General features: G+C 35.7%; 1 protein-coding gene across 8 annotated transcripts in view; it reads right to left on the reverse strand.

The window, feature by feature from the left end:
* Window positions 1–21,550, reverse strand: part of LOC147378453 (sodium channel protein type 3 subunit alpha) — a 124,584-nt gene that overhangs the window by 77,693 nt on the left and 25,341 nt on the right. For 5 of the 8 annotated variants that reach the window (XM_086370555.1, XM_086370575.1, XM_086370566.1 and 2 more), the window contains exons 3-8: window positions 14,701–15,014; window positions 9,204–9,322; window positions 7,623–7,712; window positions 2,045–2,173; window positions 1,463–1,554; window positions 196–468 (exon numbers count right to left, since the gene is read on the reverse strand). In XM_086370555.1, the coding sequence (XP_086226681.1) occupies window positions 196–468; window positions 1,463–1,554; window positions 2,045–2,173; window positions 7,623–7,712; window positions 9,204–9,322; window positions 14,701–14,964 (967 nt within the window). In that variant the 5' untranslated portion in view covers window positions 14,965–15,014. Of the gene's footprint in view, window positions 1–195; window positions 469–1,284; window positions 1,377–1,462; window positions 1,555–2,044; window positions 2,174–7,622; window positions 7,713–9,203; window positions 9,323–14,700; window positions 15,015–21,550 lie in introns of all 8 variants that reach the window. The other 3 variants (XM_086370570.1, XM_086370563.1, XM_086370552.1) reach the window with 1 other exon arrangement.

Genomic DNA, 21,550 nt, shown 5'->3' on the forward strand with positions numbered 1-21,550 from the left:
AATATAAAGAATAAACTATTTCATATCAATCCTATTGACATTAGGGATAAATAGAATTTGTTTATCTCAGTTATTTCCAAAGTGGATACCAAAAAAGTAATTTACAAAGATGGCTTCAAGCCCACAGCTTCAACTATTTATAGTTAAAAACTCATTCAGCAACACTAAGATTAACAATGGAGCAATATTTCTTACTGTCATCTTCAATGTAATCCTTCCAGTTAAATGTGCTCATTGTTACATTAACAAATGTCCCATTTGAATTCATTGTGCCATTAAATAAAGAGGTGGTGTTGGTTTCAAAAGCAGAATCGCTTGGGGGCCATTGTAAGCATTTATTCCGCAAGTTGCCCATGAACAGCTGCAGACCAATTAGGGCAAACACGCTCAGACAGAACACAGTCAAGATCATGACGTCAGAAAGCTTCTTCACAGACTGGATCAGGGCCCCCACGATGGTCTTTAAACCTGTGGAGAGAGAATGAGATCAGCTGAGGAAGAGTGTCAGAAGCCACAGAGTCTTCTTAATAGTCATATACATTCTCTTTCCCCACAAACAGTTGCCTGTCTGTTTAGACATCAAAGCTTTATGGACAGCCAGATGGTTTGGGAAATGAATGAAGAGCAGATTTTTTTTATGAGCAGTGTGCTTTTGGGAGGTTTAAAATGAAAGGGTAAAGTATCTAGGCAGGAAGTTTTTTGGTTTTTTTTTTCATGTGTAGTTTTATGTGCTGCCATGAACATGTAAAGACAAACTTGCAGTTATTTTTCACGTCACATTTTGTGTTTCAGGAGGCTGTTTCTCTCCAACCATTTTTTAATACTAGCTTTCCAAGTTGCAGTGGTTTAGAGGAGAAAAGAATTTTAAGATAATAAAAATCCCATGCCATGTAGTACATGCCGTTCAGTAATAATCTTTTCTCCTTTGTAAGAGGAGATCCACTTTCAAAATATATCTGCAGTAAATGGGAAAATCTAAATCAGTTAGTAAAGCCATGATAGCAAAGCTTTTATAGGATGTAAAAAAGAAAACATTGCATCATAAATGCACAAAAAAGTGGGTGAGAAAGAGAGCAAAACTAGTATTTTGTATAGACACCTCATGCAAGTCTCTGTTAAACTCAAAGGCTGACTTTATAAATCAATATTTAATTTCATTTGGCATTCTTGAAAATAAAAAAACAAACATAATAAGCCACAAGGCTCATGTCACATGTGTAATTTCAACCTCAGTATTATTATAGTGTATTTAAAGTCAGCCTCGGTGTTTAACCTAGCTCTCACCTGGAATGACTGAAATTGTTTTCAAAGCTCGGAGAACTCTGAAGGTTCTCAACGCTGAGACATTGCCCAGGTCCACAAACTCTGTCACATATCTGTAATAGGGAGTTCACACACAAACACAATAACAGAAAAGTTGGAGATATAAGGGGTCTACCATCTTACACCAGTTTCTTCTTACCTGGAATTACAGAAATAGTTTTCAGAGCTCTCAAGACTCTGAAAGTTCGAAGAGCTGAAACATTGCCTAGGTTTACAAATTCTGTTACATACCTGTAGAATTAAATCAGAGTTACTGATAGTTTTGGCAAAGTTTATACTACATAAAGAATGAAAAGTGGGTTGGTTTGGCATATAGAGCCCCTTGAATTTTACGGAAATGCTAGACTTCAGGGTGCCATGTGCTAAAAGCTGCCTTTAAGGAATAAAATTTTGTTGCTTTATTTCAATACAGTTTTCACTAATATGAACGTTTGTTTGCAAAACTAATTAAAGTACAGTTGGTGGTATTAAATTTATAGTCAATGAATAACTTCATTTTGATGAAGTAGAAGACTATGACATGAAAGTAATTCCATTTATTGCTCATTTATCAGATATTTACCTTGCAATATATATTCTAATATGTATTCTCAAAATATATGAGGCATATAGTTAATTTGGCTAACAAGCAAACTCTACATTTAAAATATGTCACAACAACCTGTTTTATGCTACAACTGTTTCATGCCTTTGAGCTTAACATGTTTTTAAAAATACTCACGCCATGACTATGACACTGAAATCCAGCCAGTTCCATGGATCACGAAGGAATGTAAAATCTTCTAAGCAAAACCCTCTTGCCAAGATTTTTATAAGTGACTCAAAGGTATAGATTCCAGTGAATGTGTACCTAGGAAAAGCATCCAAACAAAAATTAACAATTTCATTCGAACTGTTAAAATACAGCAAATCTGATTCTTTTGTGGTTTTTCAGTTCACTAAGATGGAATTCCTTATTCCCACCTACAAAAAAATCTACTAGTTTAGTCTTACGAGTAAAGGGTTAAACTGAAGAGCTAATACCTTCTACTAAGAGTTTGATCTTGTTTAAATATTTAGGTTTGATAGTAATAGTTTCATGTGTTTTATGGATAATCATCAGGCTTGATCCTCTAGAGTAACACTGTCCAACTGAAATTTAATACAAACTACATATATAGTTTTCAAATTTCTAGTAATCAAATAAAAAGAAGAAATGAGTAAACTTAATTTGCATGTTATACTTTATTTAAACCAATGTGTCTAAAATGTTATCTCTTCAACAATTAAAAGCAGCCACATTTCAAGTTTCAAATTTCAAGCTGCATGTGTCTACCTTCTCCCTCACTAGACAGTGTAGCTCTAGAGCTAACATTTCTTGGATTTGTTTATTTATAATAAAACATTTCATTCAGACTTCTTAAATGATTAGAATAATTTGGGGGATATTTTATGTATCTAATATCAAAAATGAACTTCCCCTTTATATCTATCCTTAAGATTCAGGCATAACTCTGTAAATCTGCTTCTCTTATACGCTCACCAAAAATGTTCAGTTCATTAGTGTTCTATGTGTGTGTGTCTACACAATTATCAAAATTCAGGGATAACAAAATTCCTGAGTATAACCTCACATCAGTTACTATCTCTATGCACTTGGGCCAAATCAGTTCAGTTCAGTTGCTCAGTCATGTCTGACTTTTGTGATCCCACGGACTGCAGCACGCCAGGCCTCTCTGTCCATCACCAACTCCCAGAGTTTACTCAAACTCATGTCCATTGAGTCGGTGATGCCATCCAGTCATCTCATCCTCTGTCATCCCCTTCTCCTCCTGCCTTCAATCTTTCCCAACACCAGAGTCTTTTCAAAAGAGTGGGTTCTTCACATCAGGTAGCAAAAGTATTGGAGTTTCAGCTTCAGCATCAGTCCTTCCAGTGAATATTCAGGACTGATTTCCTTTAAGATGGACTGGTTGGATCTCCTTGCAGTCCAAGGAACTCTCATTTAAACATGCTCAAATTCAAATTTCAATCCCTCAAATAGTGAAATACTTTTCTATTTGCTTTTTGGTAGAGCATTACCAGCCCTCTCCTTTGAATGTTGACAATGTAAGTTATTTCTGTTTCTTCCAAAAATAGTTGGGAGAGAGTATTTGTTTTTCAACATTGAATTCTTTTTAAAAAGTATAATCTAAGTTTGTTCTTCAGATTACTTCACTCAAGCCACAAAAATTGAATTTACTTTTATTAAAATTCACTATATTTTCCAGTCTACTAGTATTTTATACATGAAAAAAAAAAAGGGAAATTATTTTTTCAGGTTTTTTTTTTCTGTAGAAATTTCTTTCTTATGAGGGAGCAAAGAAATCACAGGAAAATGTATGTCAGAATCTTCATGTCTAGCTTTCCTAGGAATGTTCTTTCTCCTTTTTAAACAATGCAATTGATTTCATGAAGAAAAGAATAATTCCTGTCTTTACTTACTATGAAGTAGCTGATTTTATTAGGAAGAGAGATAATTTCCAATGCCAAGCTTATGGTTACTTGTGTTTTGGTTTGAATCTTTGTATATTTACATATAATCGCCATGATATTTCTGTTTGGAGAGATTCCTAGCATTGCAGAAGACCATAAAAGACAGCTCCCATCTATGTTCTGTTTATCATATTAGTAGATAATGCCCTATGGTTTATGCTAGGCAATTCTAAGTTATTTACAGAGTTGTTAGGAGTTATTTACAGAATTGTTAGGAGTAAGATTTGGAGGAGGCATTGGCACCCCACTCCAGTACTCTTGCCTGGAAAATCCCATGGACGGAGGAGCCTGGTGGGCTGAAGTTCATGGTGTCGCTAAGAGTCAGACACAACTGAGCAACTTCTCTTTCACTTTTCATTTTTATGCATTGGAGAAGGAAATGGCAACCCACTCCAGTGTTCTTGCCTGGAGAATCCCAGGGACAGGGGAGCCTGGTGGGCTGCTGTCTATGGGGTCGCACAGAGTCGGACACCACTGAAGTGACTTAGCAGCAGCAGCAGCAGTAGGAGTAAGATTAAAGTCCCTACTCCTATTTCTGTTTTGGGGAAAGGAAGAAAATTTGTGGGGACATTTGGAATATATGGTGAGTGTTGATAGCTATTCAAGGAAGAGGGTCTTAGAGCTTAACATTTAAGACAGCTTTGCACAGGACAGGTGTTCAGATATACCTGTTAGAAAGCTAGATTGAATGCGTCAGTGAGAATCAAGGAGGACCTTGATTTTTCCTGGCTCTGACCCCACTAGGTTCTTAATCATGTTGTTGATTCTGTCCATGTTACAAGGTGTTTTCCCCCTGTAATTTTGATATTTATAGAAATGATTTGCCTTACATATTATGACTCTCACTGTATAATATGGTCCTTGGGATGCCATCTCTCTGTATAGGGAAGATTTCTGCTGTCAGTTACTTGTATTTTCCTGTCAAAACTGACTTCTCTTTTCATTGGACTCTGTTTTTTTAAGGTTTTTGTTGTTTGTTTCTTTTACTGTAATCACTAATGTTTTGCTTATTTTCCTGCTGCCTTGCTGTCAGGTGACTAGAGATAATTGATTAGGAAACCTGTGCAAAGTTTTCCAATTAAACAGTGTAAGTCAAAAGCTTTTGTAAAGCTGACTTTTCATAATGGATATAGGCATCTCTAAAAATAACTTAAAAGAAAACTGCATATTCAAATAATAATATTTGTGTCCCCTTTACCTGTCTTTTAATAACATTATATAAATAAATTCATACATGTTTAAGTATGTCAATAATTTATGCAGGGAAAAATACATACAGAATAGTTTTATACAGGTATATCCACTTGTTAAGCCCCAAATGGTAACTGAGAATTCTGTTAAATGGCTTGCCTCAACATAAAAACTGGATTCTCTACTAAAATGATTTCTAGGGAGCTTTTTCAATCTACTGTCAAAAAAGTCTTTAATTTGTTAAATCACTGATGAATGATGGCTTAGAATGATTCTGTAAATTCTCATAGAAATCTACAAAAAACAGAAATGAAAGTGTCAGTATTTGTTATAATAGCTTATCTCCTATTGGACATTACTTTAAAAATATAATGGTAAAAACATACAATTTTCTTTTTCACTAAAACAAATACCTGATCATTGTATTAGCTTATTACATAAATAGACTGTCCAAGCTAAACACCTGTTTCACTAAAAAAAAAAAATAAAGCATGTTTCTTTCACAAATAATCTTATATGTGATTGACAAATTGGGGAATAATGCTGTTATAATGCAAAGATTTTTAGTTAAAGCACAGTTTTCCTCAGCACATTCATGTTTTGAAATAATCAGGGGCACCTTTTCCTTCACACTTACATACAATATCCTAAGCAATAAAAGACCTTAATACTACTGTAGAAAAATCGACAGATGTTCCTTCTTTCGTGCAAGCAGGGTGTAGTTTAACATGCCCAAAATACTGTGCTTAGACCTTTCCCTCTGTATTAAAATACTGAATCAAATGTTTTACTTTGATGATATCATTGCCAGGGTCTCCATTTCAAGGCAGGAAGGACAAGGCCCAGGTCTAAGACTGCAGAGAGGTTGCTGGCTCAGGCTTTAGGTACAAATGTCCACAGAGATTTAACTGGGCTAGTGTCTTTTTATTGGGACTGTTATGTTTTTTTATTAATATTCCAATTACAAAGTTTTAAAAGTTTTGAGAGATCTGTCCATAATCATGTTTTCTCCTTAAGCCTTGTTATTATTTGAATATGGTTTTGCAAAGACATTTTGCTTCCTTTACAGATTTGTGATGTTTCTAGTACACATGTGTGTCTAAATAATCTATGTATCTTAATATAACTAAATATCAAAATAACTTAAACACCTAAGTATGTTTTTTTTAATGTACCTATATAGTGTATAAATGAATTGCCTAGTGATATAGAGCTAAACACCTAAATTAATTTTATCAGAATATAACAGTAGTAGTAATATAGTAGAATAAAATAATTTTATTTATGCTCAAATGGTAATTGTATTTTATCTAAAATGCATAATTGTGATTCAATCTTAACTTTTATGATAAATGATTATTTAGCTTCAGTTCAGTCGCTCAGTCATGTCCGACTGTTTGCGACCCCATGAATCGCAGTACGCAAGGAAGGCCTCCCTGTCCATCACCAACTCCCGGAGTTCACTCAAACTCATGTCCTTCAAGTCGGTGATGGCATCCAGCCATGTCATCCTCTGTTGAACCCTTCTCCACCTGCCCCCAATCCCTCCCAGCATCAGAGTCTTTTCCAATGAGTCAACTCTTCACATGAGGTGGCCAAACTACTGGAGTTTCAGCTTTAGCATCATTCCTTCCAAAGAACACCCAGGACTGATCTTCTTTAGAATGGACTGGTAGGATCTTCTTGCAGTCCAAGGGACTCTCAAGAGTCTTCTCCAACACCACAGTTCAAAAGCATCAATTCCTTGGTGCTCAGCTTTCTTCACAGTCCAACTCTCACATCTATATATGACTACTGGAAAAACCATAGCCTTGACTAGATGGACCTTTGTTGGCAAAGTAATGTCTCTGCTTTTGAATATGCTATCTAGGTTGGTCATAACTTTCCTTCCAAGGAGTAAGCATCTTTTAACTTCATGGCTGCAATCACCATCTGCAGTGATTTTTGAGCCCCCCAAAATAAAGTCTGACACTGTTTCCACTGTTTCCCCATCTATTTCCCATGAAGTGATGGGACCAGATGCCATGATCTTCGTTTTCTGAATGTTGAGCTTTAAGCCAACTTTTTCACTCTCCACTTTCACTTTCAGCAAGAGGCTTTTGAGTTCCTCTTCACTTTCTGCCATAAGGGTGGTGTCATCTGCATACCTGAGATTACTGATATTTCTCCCCACAATCTTGATTCCAGCTTGTGTTTCTTCCACGCCAGCATTTCTCATGATGTACTCTGCATATAAGTTAAATAAGCAGGGTGACAATATACAGCCTTGACGTACTCCTTTTGCTATTTGGAACCAGTCTGTTGTTCCATGTCCAGTTCTAACTGTTGCTTCCTGACCTGCATATAGGTTTCATTTAATAACCTTTCTTAATCAAATGCTATCATTTGTTGAAAGAAATATCTATCTCATAGGAGAAATACGCCCCCCCCCAAAAAAAATTCCCTTGTTTTTCCATATTATGCAAATAATAGTTTCTTAGAAGTGTTTAGTTTGACTTCAAAAAGTGGAAACCATAAGTCAGACCATAATTAAAAGGAGATTGCTAGAGAATTTGAGTGTGCATTTCTCATTCCAAGAAATCATTTTTACTTACTCTACATTCTTTGTCCAGTCTGGAGGATTACTCAAGGTCATAAATACACAGTTGGTCAAGATAGTGCACATGATAAGCATGCTGAATAAAGTAGATTATAGTTAAGGAACAAATGCTAGTATAATTTTGTGGCCATTTACAAATAATCCAATGCAAAGAAACCAAGTTACCTGTAAAATTAATTTTACTTATTTGTTTTAAAACAATGACAAAGAAAAAAACGAAACTCCGAAGTCTATCATATATTCTTTGTATTCTTGGTTCGTTGTTTTTTTATTTTGCATCATTCCCTCACAAAACTGAATTCAATAGAAAGAGATCTCTGTTTGAAGCAAATGGGAATTTTCTAGTGTAAGTCTAAAAGTTATACTTCAGCTACCCTTTAAAATTTCCACTGATGGACAAAAGGTTAATGAATGGAATATAATAAACCTGAGAATGTATATCCCTGTGTATTCAAGGATTACATTGATTGATTCTACTGTAATTAGGAACTCTAGTAGCCGTACAGTGATGGAACTTGTCCCTTTAGCATTTACCACATAAGAATAAAGGGAGAGACAAATTTTGCTAATGAGCTAGTTTTATTTTCTAGCTTTTTATTTTCACTTGCGAGTATAGGAACTTATCAGGACATTTAATTATCTTTCTGTATCTTGTCCTTACCATACCTAAACACACACTGTTTTTAAACCTTTCTAAGAATTAGCTGTAATGATTTCTCTTAGAATTTCAACCCAGACTTCACTCTAAGAAAACTTAGGATTACATTTTTTGAAGTAAATCTTTCTGTTTTAAAATGTAAATACTTTCCAATAGCAAACCATGGACTGGGAGAATTCAAAAGCACTTCAAAGGCTATCCGTCCTCTTTTCCCTGTCTCTAGGTCAACCCTGTGTCTTTTGTCTCTCTTTTAGTTTTTATGTTGACCTGTTTTGAATGTTTGTATAAGATGCCTATTTTGGATCACTGCCTCTGAAGATCATCTAGTTTATTATCACTTCTTGAGAGTTTTCTTGAAATCCACACCTATTATGTCATTTTACATAAAGTTTTTGACTATCATTGTAGGTAGTTTTAAGTTCAATGATTTTTAAATAGATGCTATCAATCAGATGCATAGTAGTTTAATAAATATTTACTGAAGGAAGAAAAGGAGGAAGGAAGGAAGGAAGGAAGGAAAGTCCAGGTGATGAAGATACAGAACCAATTAAGGCAAAAAAATTTGAACGTTTGGAATATAGATAATAATACTAAGCACAGGAGGCTATGCTTCTTTAATGATGGCTATATATGGTCTAATTGAGGTTAATAACAGTTTGAAGGAGATTTGCTGTTGTTCCTGCTACACAGTGTGTTTCATTTACTATCATAGTTTTCTTTTTACTACTAGAATCATAATTGTCATTCTACAATAATCTTGTTATAAAGAGCAGAAAATCAGTGAGTACAATAGATTAAATAACAAGGTTATCAATTAATCTGAAAGAATTATATATATATATATAATAAAAAGAATGACATTCTTTATAAAATCAGCTACTAGAAACAACATTTAGACAATTCACATAAAAAGGATATGAATGTACCAAAATCTTAATAGCAATTTTCCTAATAGGGTTTAGTGGAGTTAAAATATACAAGGCAGAGGTGGCACTGAATCGGAAAATTGCCTTCCCTTTATTCAATACTATAAAAGTCTGAAAAAGAACACATGAGAAAAAATTACTAGATTAGACATGTGGCTTATATGAAGAGCTTACACACATAAAAACTTTTTACCTGATTTATTTGAACTTGTTTAAGCCAGTTTGTATAAGTATAAACATATTAGATATCATTTTTTCTCCCCTAAATTAACATATAACTACAAATAAAGATACAACGTACTATTATCTAATCTGTCTCTCAGGTATTAATTTCCCAATACAAACTGATGATCCTACACAAAATTTGTATCAAGTTGTAAATTAACTTTGTGGACTCTAATTCTATTTAAGGCTTACCATCTGTCCCCAGTTTTGGTAACTTTTCAGATTATTCTGTACATACTGGTATTAAAATAATCTTTTATAAATATTTTAATTATATCAAATCTTTTAACTCCAAAGTTTATGAAGCTATTTTCCCTGTGGTAGTTGTCCTACTTTAAAATGTTCAAACAGGCTGAATAAACTGGTTTTGCTGGTTGTATAGATCTGCTGTAATATGAGAAGGACCAGCCGCATTAAGAATTAGTCTGAAATGCATCATTTCAAAGGGCATTCTGTCTCTAAATTCCTATGACCTGAACCCTATAATCATCAATTTAGCATTTAGGCTGGGCTTTCCTGGTGGCTCAGATGGTAAAGAATCTGCTTGTAATGCAGGTCCAATCCCTGGGTTGGGAGGATCCCCTGGAGAAGGGAATGGCTACCCACTTCAGTATTCCTGGGACTTCCCTGGTGGCTCAGATGGTGATTACCTACTAGGTCTCTCTGGAATCATCTTTTTGGTTTGCTTCGCACCAAAGCACCTTTGTTCCAGCCAATTCAATTCACTTGTCAATCCCACTTACTATCAACTTCTCACTCTGATTCTCAAGATGAGTGTCATAGAATCCTAGAGGAAGGAGGCACCTGAGAGGTCGTGTAATGCAAACTTACTTTTGTCCAGATCCATAACAGATCTGACGATAAGGTGCCATCTACAATGACCCACTCTTATATCAGATGTTCTTAGTTCTGTCCACATGTTAGAATCTCCTGGGGTGATCTTAAAATTGCTGTTATATGGGATCCACCCAAGAACAACAGAATTAATTTCTGGAGGATGGGCATAGACAATGGTATGTTAAACATTTTCCCCTAGTGATTCTATATGCAGCCACGGGTTGAAAATCCCTACTCTCCAGGAATGTCATCAGCTGTCAAAATCATCTCCACCATTATGTCTTTCCAGATAAATCACACTGCCTTTTGATCACTCCCCAATTGTTTCCCTTTTCCAGTAAGTCTTAGTATATTAATATACACACATTGGCATGCTGCTTGTAATTATAGCAGCAATTATTTGTAGAGTTCATTCCACTGAGGACTAGCTTAGAAGTTGTTATAAATCATTGAGCATAAAGAACCAGTTAGCTACTTTTTTTTTTTTCATTTTACACAGCATTTAATAGCCTGGTTTGCAAATAAACTCTTTTCAATTAAATGTGAGTTTACCTTTAAGTTGCTATTTACTTTTAAGATATCTATTCTATATAACCGTTTAGTTATGAATATGTTTTCACTATTCTCAAGTTTTACACGATCAATTTGAATGCCATTAAAATGCATTGTGATGTTGCTTATATGATTAAAGTAACTAAGGGCTGTATCCTAGACATTCATGTTCACTGACAACATGCTCTGTTTGAGTAGAATATTGTGAGTATGATATTTACATTTAATGAATAGAAAATATTTATATATAAGTGTAAAGCATAGAGAAAGCGACCTCCCTGCACGTTGCCTTTTTGTATTCAAGACCATAGACCTAACCAACTATTTTCTATGAACTGTCTGTAGATTTGAAAAATGCTCTGATAAGGGAAAATAAGCTGTTCTTTACTAGCACTGAGATTATTCACAAGGGAGAGTGGGCACTGGGATGCCTGCTCTTGAAACACAATGCATTAAAGGATTTTTGAATTCATAGGATTAAATCATTTAATATTATAGTCAAGCAATCTGGGTCTGTTTAGATATTCAATGATAGCAGTAACATGTAAAGTTTACCACAGTTTAAGGTGCATTTACTCATTTTTTTTTTTAAAACAATATCCCTGAAAAAGCCAACTGTAACATTGAGAGGATTTTATTTTGAAAAATTTCCAAGGTCAAAGTGAACAGAAATGAACTGTTTCTTTAAACATGGAAGCCTCTCCTCTTCCCATAAGATTAGCCTTTGCAGTACTAATGGGATTAAAAATGACATAGCAAGGGCATCTTCAGTGAATTTACTGATTCTGGAATAAAGGAGACCTTAAGAACACAATCCCAGTTTATTTCTGGAGAACAACCCCTCACAGAAAGAAAACCTTGAGTTCTGAGAAGTGAAGAATAAAGGGTTGTTGTCCTGTATGGTAAACAAATGACAAGAAAGGCATTTGAAATTTGGGGCTCTTTTGTTGAGAGATATATTGAAACTGAAAATTATTGGAGAGAATGACTGATAAATAGAGGAGAGATCAATAGTGTCAATTCCAAAATCTGTTCTCCAATAAATAGTAAGTAATGATGTGACTTAAGAAAATAGTACTATATATTGCAACTAAGGTGATGAATGTTATATCTGAAAGTATGTTAAACTGGTTATTATCTACTTTGGAATGGTGCTTGCTTCTTTTTTCCAGGTAAATGTACATTTTACCGGTTCACTAAAGGTTTTACTACTTAAGGCAAGAATAAGTTCTCTGAGTAGAACCATATCCATCAGAGAATTGAAAATTATATAACTAATTTTTAAAAACATTTTCTTTCATTATATGATAAACACAGTATATAGCTTTGCTTAGTGATTAAGAGCTCTGGAGCCTGACTGCCTAGGCTCACATCCTGATTCATCACTTACGGAGTGTTAACTTTGGGCAAGTTACGTAACCTCTCTGTGCTTCACTTCCCCATCTATACAATGAGATAAATGTAGTACATGCCTTGTTTTTTGTTGAATGTTACATAAGTTATACGAGTTAAAGCACTCAAACAATACCTGACAAAGTATGAGCATAGCAAATTTTAGCTATTACCATAATCACTGTCACTAGTCTCAAGTTTCATTTGATCAATTTGAATGCCATTAAAATGCATTGTGATTTTGCTTATATGATTCAATTAGGTATGCAAAATTATAACATTAATTGATGGAATCAAAGTTTCATAATGCTTTATAATTTTAAGACACCTTTCACCTGCAATTATTCCATATAATTAACAAGCTTTATACCATATTTTAAATTCCAGAACTTCTCCATTAGCTTCTTACATTAGCTCCTTCTGTCCCAAGAGCTATTTTCTTCAATAGCCCTTCATCCTTCATCCTTATAGACTCATCATAAAGGAAAGCAGGGCAAACAACAGTATACACTCTGGATGTCTCTTAAAATGAGTCATGGCCATTATGAATAAATATGGGTTCCACTCTTGTTGTCAGACAGGGAGGCAATAAAAACTGACTTTGTTAGCACATAGAGAGCAATTCTGTTTCCTAGCGGCAGACTCACGTTAACCAAGCTTGAAAGCCTGATATAAAGTTAAAATGCCAATCTATTTATATACAACCAGATAGATCACTGTCACATGGGTTGGAATAATTGCTGTAGCAGAGCCAGCACATTCTTTCCTTTAAGCAGATGTATGGGAAGACGAATTATAATAAGATACTCTTTGTTGAGTGTGGAGTCCTAATAAGCTGACTTAATTAATTAATATGGATGTTTGATGACATCTCAATTAAGTGGCACAGTGTAGGCCCTCCCCAGTGTAGTGACTTTCTGAGAGGAAAGTACTTTCAGGACTACTACTAACTGAAAATCTGTCTCCCTGAAAAAATGTTAATATTTTTCTTCATTATTCTCTTTTGCCCCTCCTTAATTTTACCAATTCCCTATCTTAAGGATAGGTAAAATTCCTTTCTTTAAGTAGCAAATACTTTTAATCATGTCAAAGTATAAGTCATACTGTCATCTCTTGAAGGCATCTTTGCAAATGTATAGCTTGAATCAATAATTTCCAGAGGAGAATTTTCTTCTAGTTTCTTGGGGAATATCTCACTTGCATCATCATATGTAATAATACAGTAACTAAATTTCAAAATTTTCTTTACCAATTCTATAGTAAAGTACTGGAATAAATTATTTTTAGAACTATATGAATATATATTATATGCCACCTTTCATGCAGCTAGTTTAAAAGGAAGCAGAAAGAATCTGTACTTTAACATTATCCTCTGTATGTACATAGTTTCATACAATATGTACATAGTTTCAGAGCAATAGGGCTAGTTCCAGGTCTGAATGGTTGTCAGTTCCTTTAGCCATCGTTGATCTTATAAGCTGTATGCTGCTTAAAGAATACAGTTTCTTTAGCCATTCCTTTTAAAAGGGCTGGCTTTGACTAATAAAAGTGCTCATTTTTTCCTTTAATCTGTAAGCCAATAACTCTTGGCGATATTAATGTTCCTTTAGTTTCTACATGGGCCAGTTTTTATGTCTGTGAATGTGAAATATAAATCATGGTTGTAAGCTGCCAAAATACCTAATTAGAGAGCACACAATCTATCATGAATTCTTTATACTTCCTACAAAATACTGCACAGTTGGTTTAACATAAAAAAACTAGCTAATTCTGACAGAATTATATGGTTATTATCGTATTAGAAAGACACAGTCATAATTGTTGATTTAAATCATATATAGTTGGAAAAACTTGAGTTTCTGTTTCTGTTTTTTTGTCTTCTGTTCTTGACATTTTTTTTTTCTGAGTGATGTTTTAACAACATATAAGTGTTCTGGAATCTAGCCTGTCACAGATTAAGTTTAAGAGAAACTCCCAATCAGGTTACTGGACCCCCAAAAAATGTATCTTTGGGTGAACATTTTTTTCTATCTTCCTATAGGAGGATGCTAAATAAAAGATTATTTATTACCCTTTAGACTACAAATGTATCGTGAAGAAACCTCAAGTCAAAGAACTGAAAACTAAGGACATGTGCCCTGTAACTCTTCTTTCACACAGCTATTATTCTGTTGTCTACTGTGTGTTTAAACATGTCACCAATAACAGATGTTTTGCTTTGTTGGTGTCAATTTTAATTTTGTCAATATCAGTGGCTGTGAAATTGTAGAAATGGTTCATCTCTATATCACTTCACTTTGGCCAGATCTTGACTTCCTTTCTTACGTTTCTGCTCATTATATTGTACTTAAAAATAAGTGGAAATAAGTGTTATAAAATCTTAAACAATAGAAAACTTATGGTGCAGGGTATCCATGAGCCCCAGAAAAGTGTATTAAAGTTCCAAGTTAAAGACTTATGGGAAGGATAAAATCAACACTCACTTTCTTATTGATATAGTAGGGGTCCAAGTCCTCCAGCGGCTCTGACACCATCCCTGGAGGGATGTCTCCGTAAATGAATGGAAGATTCTTTCCAGCCTCCAAGTCACTGTTTGGCTTTGGTTCGTTCTCTTCATCATTGTCTTGTTCTCTCTTGGGTTTCTTGGCTTTCTCTTCTGCAGCACGTTTTTCGATAGCAGCAAGAGATTCTCTAGTAAAAAGGCGGAAGCTTTCAGGTCCTGGGGGTACCAACAGTGCCTGTGCCATCTTTTCATCCTGCACATTTAATTACGTTTAGCTTCTTGCATAAGAATAGCCTGCAATTAAAGAAAATGCATGAGGGTTAGGAAAGCAAGAGAATGAGAGAGATTAAGAAAATCAACCAAAATGTTATTTAATATTTCTTGTATTAATTATTTTAATGTAAACATTAAGTAATGCTTTTCATGCTGCACTACAAATTTTAACTTAGAAATATCATTCAGTCTAATTTTCAATAAGACTTTATATGTCTGTTCTGATACCTTTACACCAAAGCATAGTAAACATTTGGTAAAGATTAGTGCCAAGAATGCTTGTCGATAAGATTACTTAGGGACCCATTATTTCTCTCCCTCCTCTTTTTATCATATCTTACTAACACTCCAAAGAAAAATATCCTGGTGACAATATAGTGATATACTGCAGACTCATAAAATCTCAGGGTAGGAAAAGAATTTTGTGTAACCCAACCACTGTTCTAATTACCAGCATCATTGAACACTGGTTCTAAGGCAAGGTCTGACTGTCAGCATCGACAGAGAAGTCAAAGCTGTTTCCTTTTAGCTTTTCACTTAGGTTCCTCCTGAGGTATCTTCTGAAGCAATGCAGAATGTATTTACTTTTCCTGTCTGCTCCTCTTTAAGTATTCCAGGACAGTTTTCATCTTCCTGAATCTTTCATTTGGTGTAGGGTTGTAAAGGGATGGACTACGGAGCCAGATTCCTTCTTTTCTAAACCCTGGCTGTCACTGTTGAGCGGCATGACTTTAAAAATGTAACCCCTCAGTGCTTCAGTCTTCATCTATAAAATGGGGATAATATGAGTACTGAACCCCCCAGGTTAGTAAGGAATTAAAAAATTAATTTGCATTAAATATTTAGACTAGTTTCCAGAATTAGCAAGCGTTGTGTTAGTGTCAGTGATCGTAATCTAATTATCTTTAGTTCCTTCCTTCAACCTTTTTCTCTGTTGCGGTTTCAAGCATCTTTGCAATTCAAGCCACTGTTCTTTAAATAAGGTCCTAACTTGCTGGAACTACAGCTAACTGTGGAGCTTCAGGAATGGACTGGGGAGTGCAGAGTACAGGGGCACATTCACACACGCCTACCCCATGGCTGGAAGAGGAATGGAGGAGACAAGGCAGACATGCGGAGTGGACTTGCTCAATTTCCCAGGGGAGGGAAGAAATTCTGTCTGCTGGAAATGTGACAGAACTGTCAGAAATACAGGAAATCAGCTAAATTTTGAAACATGAGTTAGCAGTTATTTTATTTTGCATTGTGCCAAGAATCTCATTTTAAAAATCCATATAGAAAATAGAAACAATAACAATGAAATGCAATGAGTACATCAGCCATCTTGTAGAATGATCTACAACCATGGCATCAGAATAATCATGGAAGTCATCTGTGATATTTCCCTATCCCCAGACACCTACCTTCCTCTGCCCCGACACTTACTCTAGTCACCATAGTAGTTTATCCCTAAATGGCATTCTAATTCTTGGCAGTTCGTTGCATGGAGATAGTGAGTTTCCAGACAAGGAGAAATTCTAGATCTTATAGTGACATAAGAAAAATAGTGACTCAAAAAAAAATGTGTTTTTGGAGTGTATATCTGAATTACTGGCTCCCAGGTCTGTCCCAATGACAAAAAACTATTTTAATACCTATGTCTTTCCATTGAATTCATATTCACAGTATGATACCATCATTATATTTCCTGCTATTATGAAGGTATATTCCCGATAAGTTATAAATTGTCAGACTTGTCAAAAAATTGTGCCATATCCCCTACTAGTTCTGAAAAAAGAACTTCTGATTTGTGATGGGACATCAAGTGGTATATGGATCAGAAGGTTTGGGAACAGGTATTCTGTTTTACTTGAAAATCAATCAGCTCTCTATTTTGTGCCTTCTAAATTCATGGTAGATGCACAAAGTATAATTAATGGTTTCAGCCATTTTATGTTAAATCCAATGGCGACATAGTCATCTCAACTCTAGGCAGCTGTGGAATAATCACAGCTTTTGGACTTTTCAGTGGGGAAGGAGTTTGCCTTTAACTCAAAGCCTTAAATAACCAGGTATGTGTAATCCACCTGTCTCTTATCACCTGTCTTGAATTGAATGGATAAGGGTTCTTCCCAAGTGCTAAATGAAAATGACGAAGCATGAGAAAAATATCTTTAAAAATTTCTGTGGAACTTGGCTGCTCTCTTAAGGGACAAGAAAGGTTGCTTTTGTAGTTAAGCATTCACTTGAAGTGATTTTGGTTTCTTTATTGACAGTGGGAACCTTGCCGCAGTTGGTTTCAGAGTCTGTGACTACTGAGTTTGTGGTATTGAGTTTGTCACTTAATCTTCCTCAGCCTCTTTAAAGCACCTGCTTGCCAATGCAGGAGACAAAAGGGATGTGGGTTTGATCCCTGTGTCAGGAAGATCCCCTGGAGTAGGAAAATGGTAACCCACTCCAGTGTTCTTGCCTGGAGAATTTCATGGACAGAGGAGCCTGGTGGGGCCCCCGGTCCATGGGGTTGCAAAGAGCTGGACACAACTGAGCACACACAAGCAAGCAACCTCATTGACATTGAAACACCTTATCATATATGTGACAACACTTTTCCATAAAGAAATAACTACTTTTACTCATTTAATTAGAGTCTCCTGGCTCCTGAGTTCTAAAATGAAATTATTTTAAACATATCTAATGTAGAAAATCTTCCAGTAATCTTTATAAATGACTTTGATTTCTCTGAGATGACACACAAAAAGGTACCATCACAAAATCATGACAATTTATTTTAAAATAAATAATTTACCTTCATTCACTTATCAGGGGCCAGAATAAAGATCTCGAGTCTTGATCAAAAGGAAGTAAAGACGTCTCTTTGAAATTACCATGCTGGTGTCTCTAAATCCCGAGAAGACAGTCCAGCTCTAGACTCTCAGCTTTTTGTCTGCAAGGAGACCTAGGGTTTGCTCAGTATTTGGGTAGGCTGAGACATTAAAGATTATAGTGAACAGAGTTTCTTGGGGCTTCACCTATAGTGTTGCTGTTTAGAAACCTCTCGTAGTTCTTCAGTAGTTCTATTTTAATTTTTTTCTATTCTTTCTTGTTCTTTGTGAGCTTATTATACTGAGCTCTTACATAATTTTATATTCCTATTAGGACAGACTTTAAAAAATTAATTCCAGCTGATGCCTTGGTGTGGAATATCTATTATTAACGAATATATATGCATTATAATTTATTAAAACACATCAAATTTTCTCTAGAACTGTCCTTGCAAGGACAAAAAAGGAGAAAAGATCTGAGGAGATGATCTCTTTGATTAAAAACTCTAAGTTTGTTAATGTGTATCAATAAAACAAATGCATCCTTCTGTTAATCAAGAAAGACTGTGGTTCAGAATATCTTATTACAGGGATGGATGACAGAATTTCAAACCTGGAAGGAAACTTAGGGTCATTTATTTAGGAAATATTTATTGAGGGACCACTCTGTATCAACACTGTGCTTGAACTAGGTACCCATAGTCTCTGCCCTCAAGGAATTGACTGTCCATTGGGAAAGACAGATTTTTATACTAATAATTATAATATAATCTTATATAACTGGTTATTGTCTGAGGTGCATTAAAGGGAGGAGTTTATTCTACCCAGGGAAGGGCATGGTTAAGACAAGTTTTCCTAAGGAAGTAATATTAGGGTAAGTTTTGTAGACTGGTTGGAATTTGACCAGCTAGTTGTAGTGGTGGTGGTAGATGGGGGAAGGTTGGGAAGAAGCCATATTAGTAGAGACCTATTAGGTAGGCAGGGGGGAAGCATGTATATGGACCCAGAAATAACAGAGCATGGATTGTTTGGGAAGAACTAACTATAAGAAGTTCATTATGGGTGGAAGTCAACCTGCCTAAAAGGGAGGGGAAAAATAAAGGAATGGAATTTATGCAGGATATAGATCACCAAAGGCCTCATTCAGCACACTAAGGAAAGCTGTAGGTGGGACACGCATGATCACTTTAAGATTGGAAAGATGGTGGCAGTATGAAGGATGGACAGATAGGGAGTGATCCTAGAGCCATGGTTTTTAAACATTTTGGTTTCAGGATCCCTTAATGCTCTTAAAATTATAGGTGACTTCAAAGAGCTTTTGTTTAAGAGACTTATCTATCCATATTTACTGTACTAAAAATTAGAATAGAAAATTTTAAAACATGTCTTGATTAACATAATATGTTTACATATAAAACAGATTTTTAATGAAAACACCTTAATATACCAATCATGTTTCAAAATGAAAAGAATTGAGTGAGAAGAATGAACTTGTTTTACATTTGGGCAAATCTCTTTACTGTCTGACTTAATGGAATATAGCTAGATACTCATATCTGCTTAAGAATTCAATCTGTTGAGATATGTTGTTTTGATTAAAGTACAAGAAGAAAATCCCCTCACAAATATGTAGTTGGAAAATAGGGAGCATTTCAATTTCTTTATGAAGCAGTTGTGAATATTTTTCTTTGATAAACATTAAAACTCTACAAATGGTAGTTTCTTAAATTAGTTTCTATGTGGAATCTAAAACTATCAGTGAACTTCTGATTGATCTTGCCCTTTGGATGGATTTTGTACCATCATGCATAGATCATTTGGAAAATATCAGCACATTGCTATGCAGATTTTCCAAATTTTGACCAACTTTATCATGTAACATTCAAAAATAGCATTTGTTAATATCACCATTGATCTCTAGAGAAGATCATAATGTATTGGGAGACTGTCAAGCTCCCAGTTCAGTTCAGTTCAGTCGCTCAGTCATGTCTGACTCTTTGCAACCCCATGAACTGCAGCACGCTAGGCCTCCCTGTCCATCACCAACTCCCAGAGTATACTCAAACTCATGTCCATTGAGTTGGTGATGCCATCCAACCATCTCATCCTCTGTCGTCCCCTTCTCTTTCCCAGCATCAGGGTCTTTTCAAATAAGTCAGTTCTCCCAGCTTCAGGTTTTCCAGAATTCCAATTTCCCCTTGAAAGCTCCAATTTTAACATCGACAACAACTGCTATCATTTGCTTTCCCTGAAGTGACAGGTTTTTCCTTTATTCACTTTTGAGAAAATATCTGCCAAATATCCGAGTCTGAATAACCAGAGTTTGTCAGTTCTTTCTGTCAAGTGGAAATGGTGTTCCGCGAAAAAGTAATGCGCATTCAGTTCTTGACTGACACAGTCACACAACTCTTTTCCTTGAGACAGCTTTAGTGCTTAGTCCAAGAGGAAATGCTTTCTGTATTCTTTCCCTATCATCATACAGAATATTAAAAATAAGTGTTCTGTAGGGTCAAGATTTAATAAAACTAATAATTTTTACTGCCTCATCAAAGATGTTCTTATGCGAACTGGCATTTTTTTTTTTTTTCCTTACCAAAAATTGTGGTGAAGAAAACAAGGACTCCTCCTACAGTTTGATGCCACTGCCTTGATTCCTGCTCAGGCGTTAGCAGTTCTACTTCCATGACTTTAGCACTATCGGTGCAAATGTCAGAGCAGTGAAAAAAGGCAAATGACAATTTGGTATTTTTTAAGAAAATAGTTTAGACCTCACAGACACTCTGAAGCAAACTCAGGAACACCCCGGTGTCTGAAACCACCCTTTGAGAACAGCCTCCCTAAAAGGAAGCAGATGGACACCAGTGGTTTAAAGCAAAGGGCAAGAGAATTTTATTGTAGCTTTACTACTTAAGGGTGTGGACTTGGTGGTCAGGACTGCATTCAAGCCCTGGCTCCACTATGTTCTAGCAATGTGATAATTTTTTTTTTTTTTAATTCTTCATACTCGCCAGGTTCCCTATGAAGGTAATGATAGCAATGACAGCACATATTTCATAGAGTTAATGTTAACCTTTAAATGAGAAAATGCACTGAAAGCTGAGCAGGTGCCTGGAGGATAGAAGGTCTTCAATAAGTTAGAAAGAAAACAAACCATGGCTGGAGGTTTGTACTGAAGGCACAATTAGGAAGAGAAAACCAATGAGATTTTGTGATGATTTGATATGAAGGGTGAAGAAGAGTTATGGGGTCAAGTTTATCTCCAGATTTCTGGTTTAAGCCTCAAGTTTAACCCAACCAAGAAGTAGAGGTTTGTAGGAATAAATTCTGCTTGAGTTTTATTTAGTTTGAGATGCCTGTGAGACAACTGGATGTATATTTATCTGAGACTCAAGAAAGCTGTCTGGGCTGGGTAAATGTTGATTAAGGAGTCACCAGTTAAAGCTGACGGAGAAGGCAATGGCACCCCACTCCAGTACTCTTGCCTGGAAAATCCCATGGACGGAGGAGCCTGGTGGGCTGCAGTCCACGGGGTCGCTAAGAGTCAGAGACTGAGTGACTTCACTTTCACTTTTCACTTTCATGCATTGGAGAAGAAAATGGCAACCCACTCCAGTGTTCTTGCCTGGAGAACCCCAGGGACGGGGGAGCCTGGTGGGCTGCCGTCTATGGGATTCCACAGAGTTGGACACAACTGAAGTGACTTAGCAGCAGCAGCATTAAAGCTGAAGAATACACAGTACATTATTTAGGAAAAAA

The sequence above is a fragment of the Bos grunniens genome, chromosome 2 (genome assembly GCF_055505025.1).
Source record: "Bos grunniens cultivar Pamir isolate PY7600 chromosome 2, Bosgru_T2T1.0, whole genome shotgun sequence".
In the NCBI taxonomy this organism is placed as follows: Eukaryota; Metazoa; Chordata; class Mammalia; order Artiodactyla; family Bovidae; genus Bos; species Bos grunniens.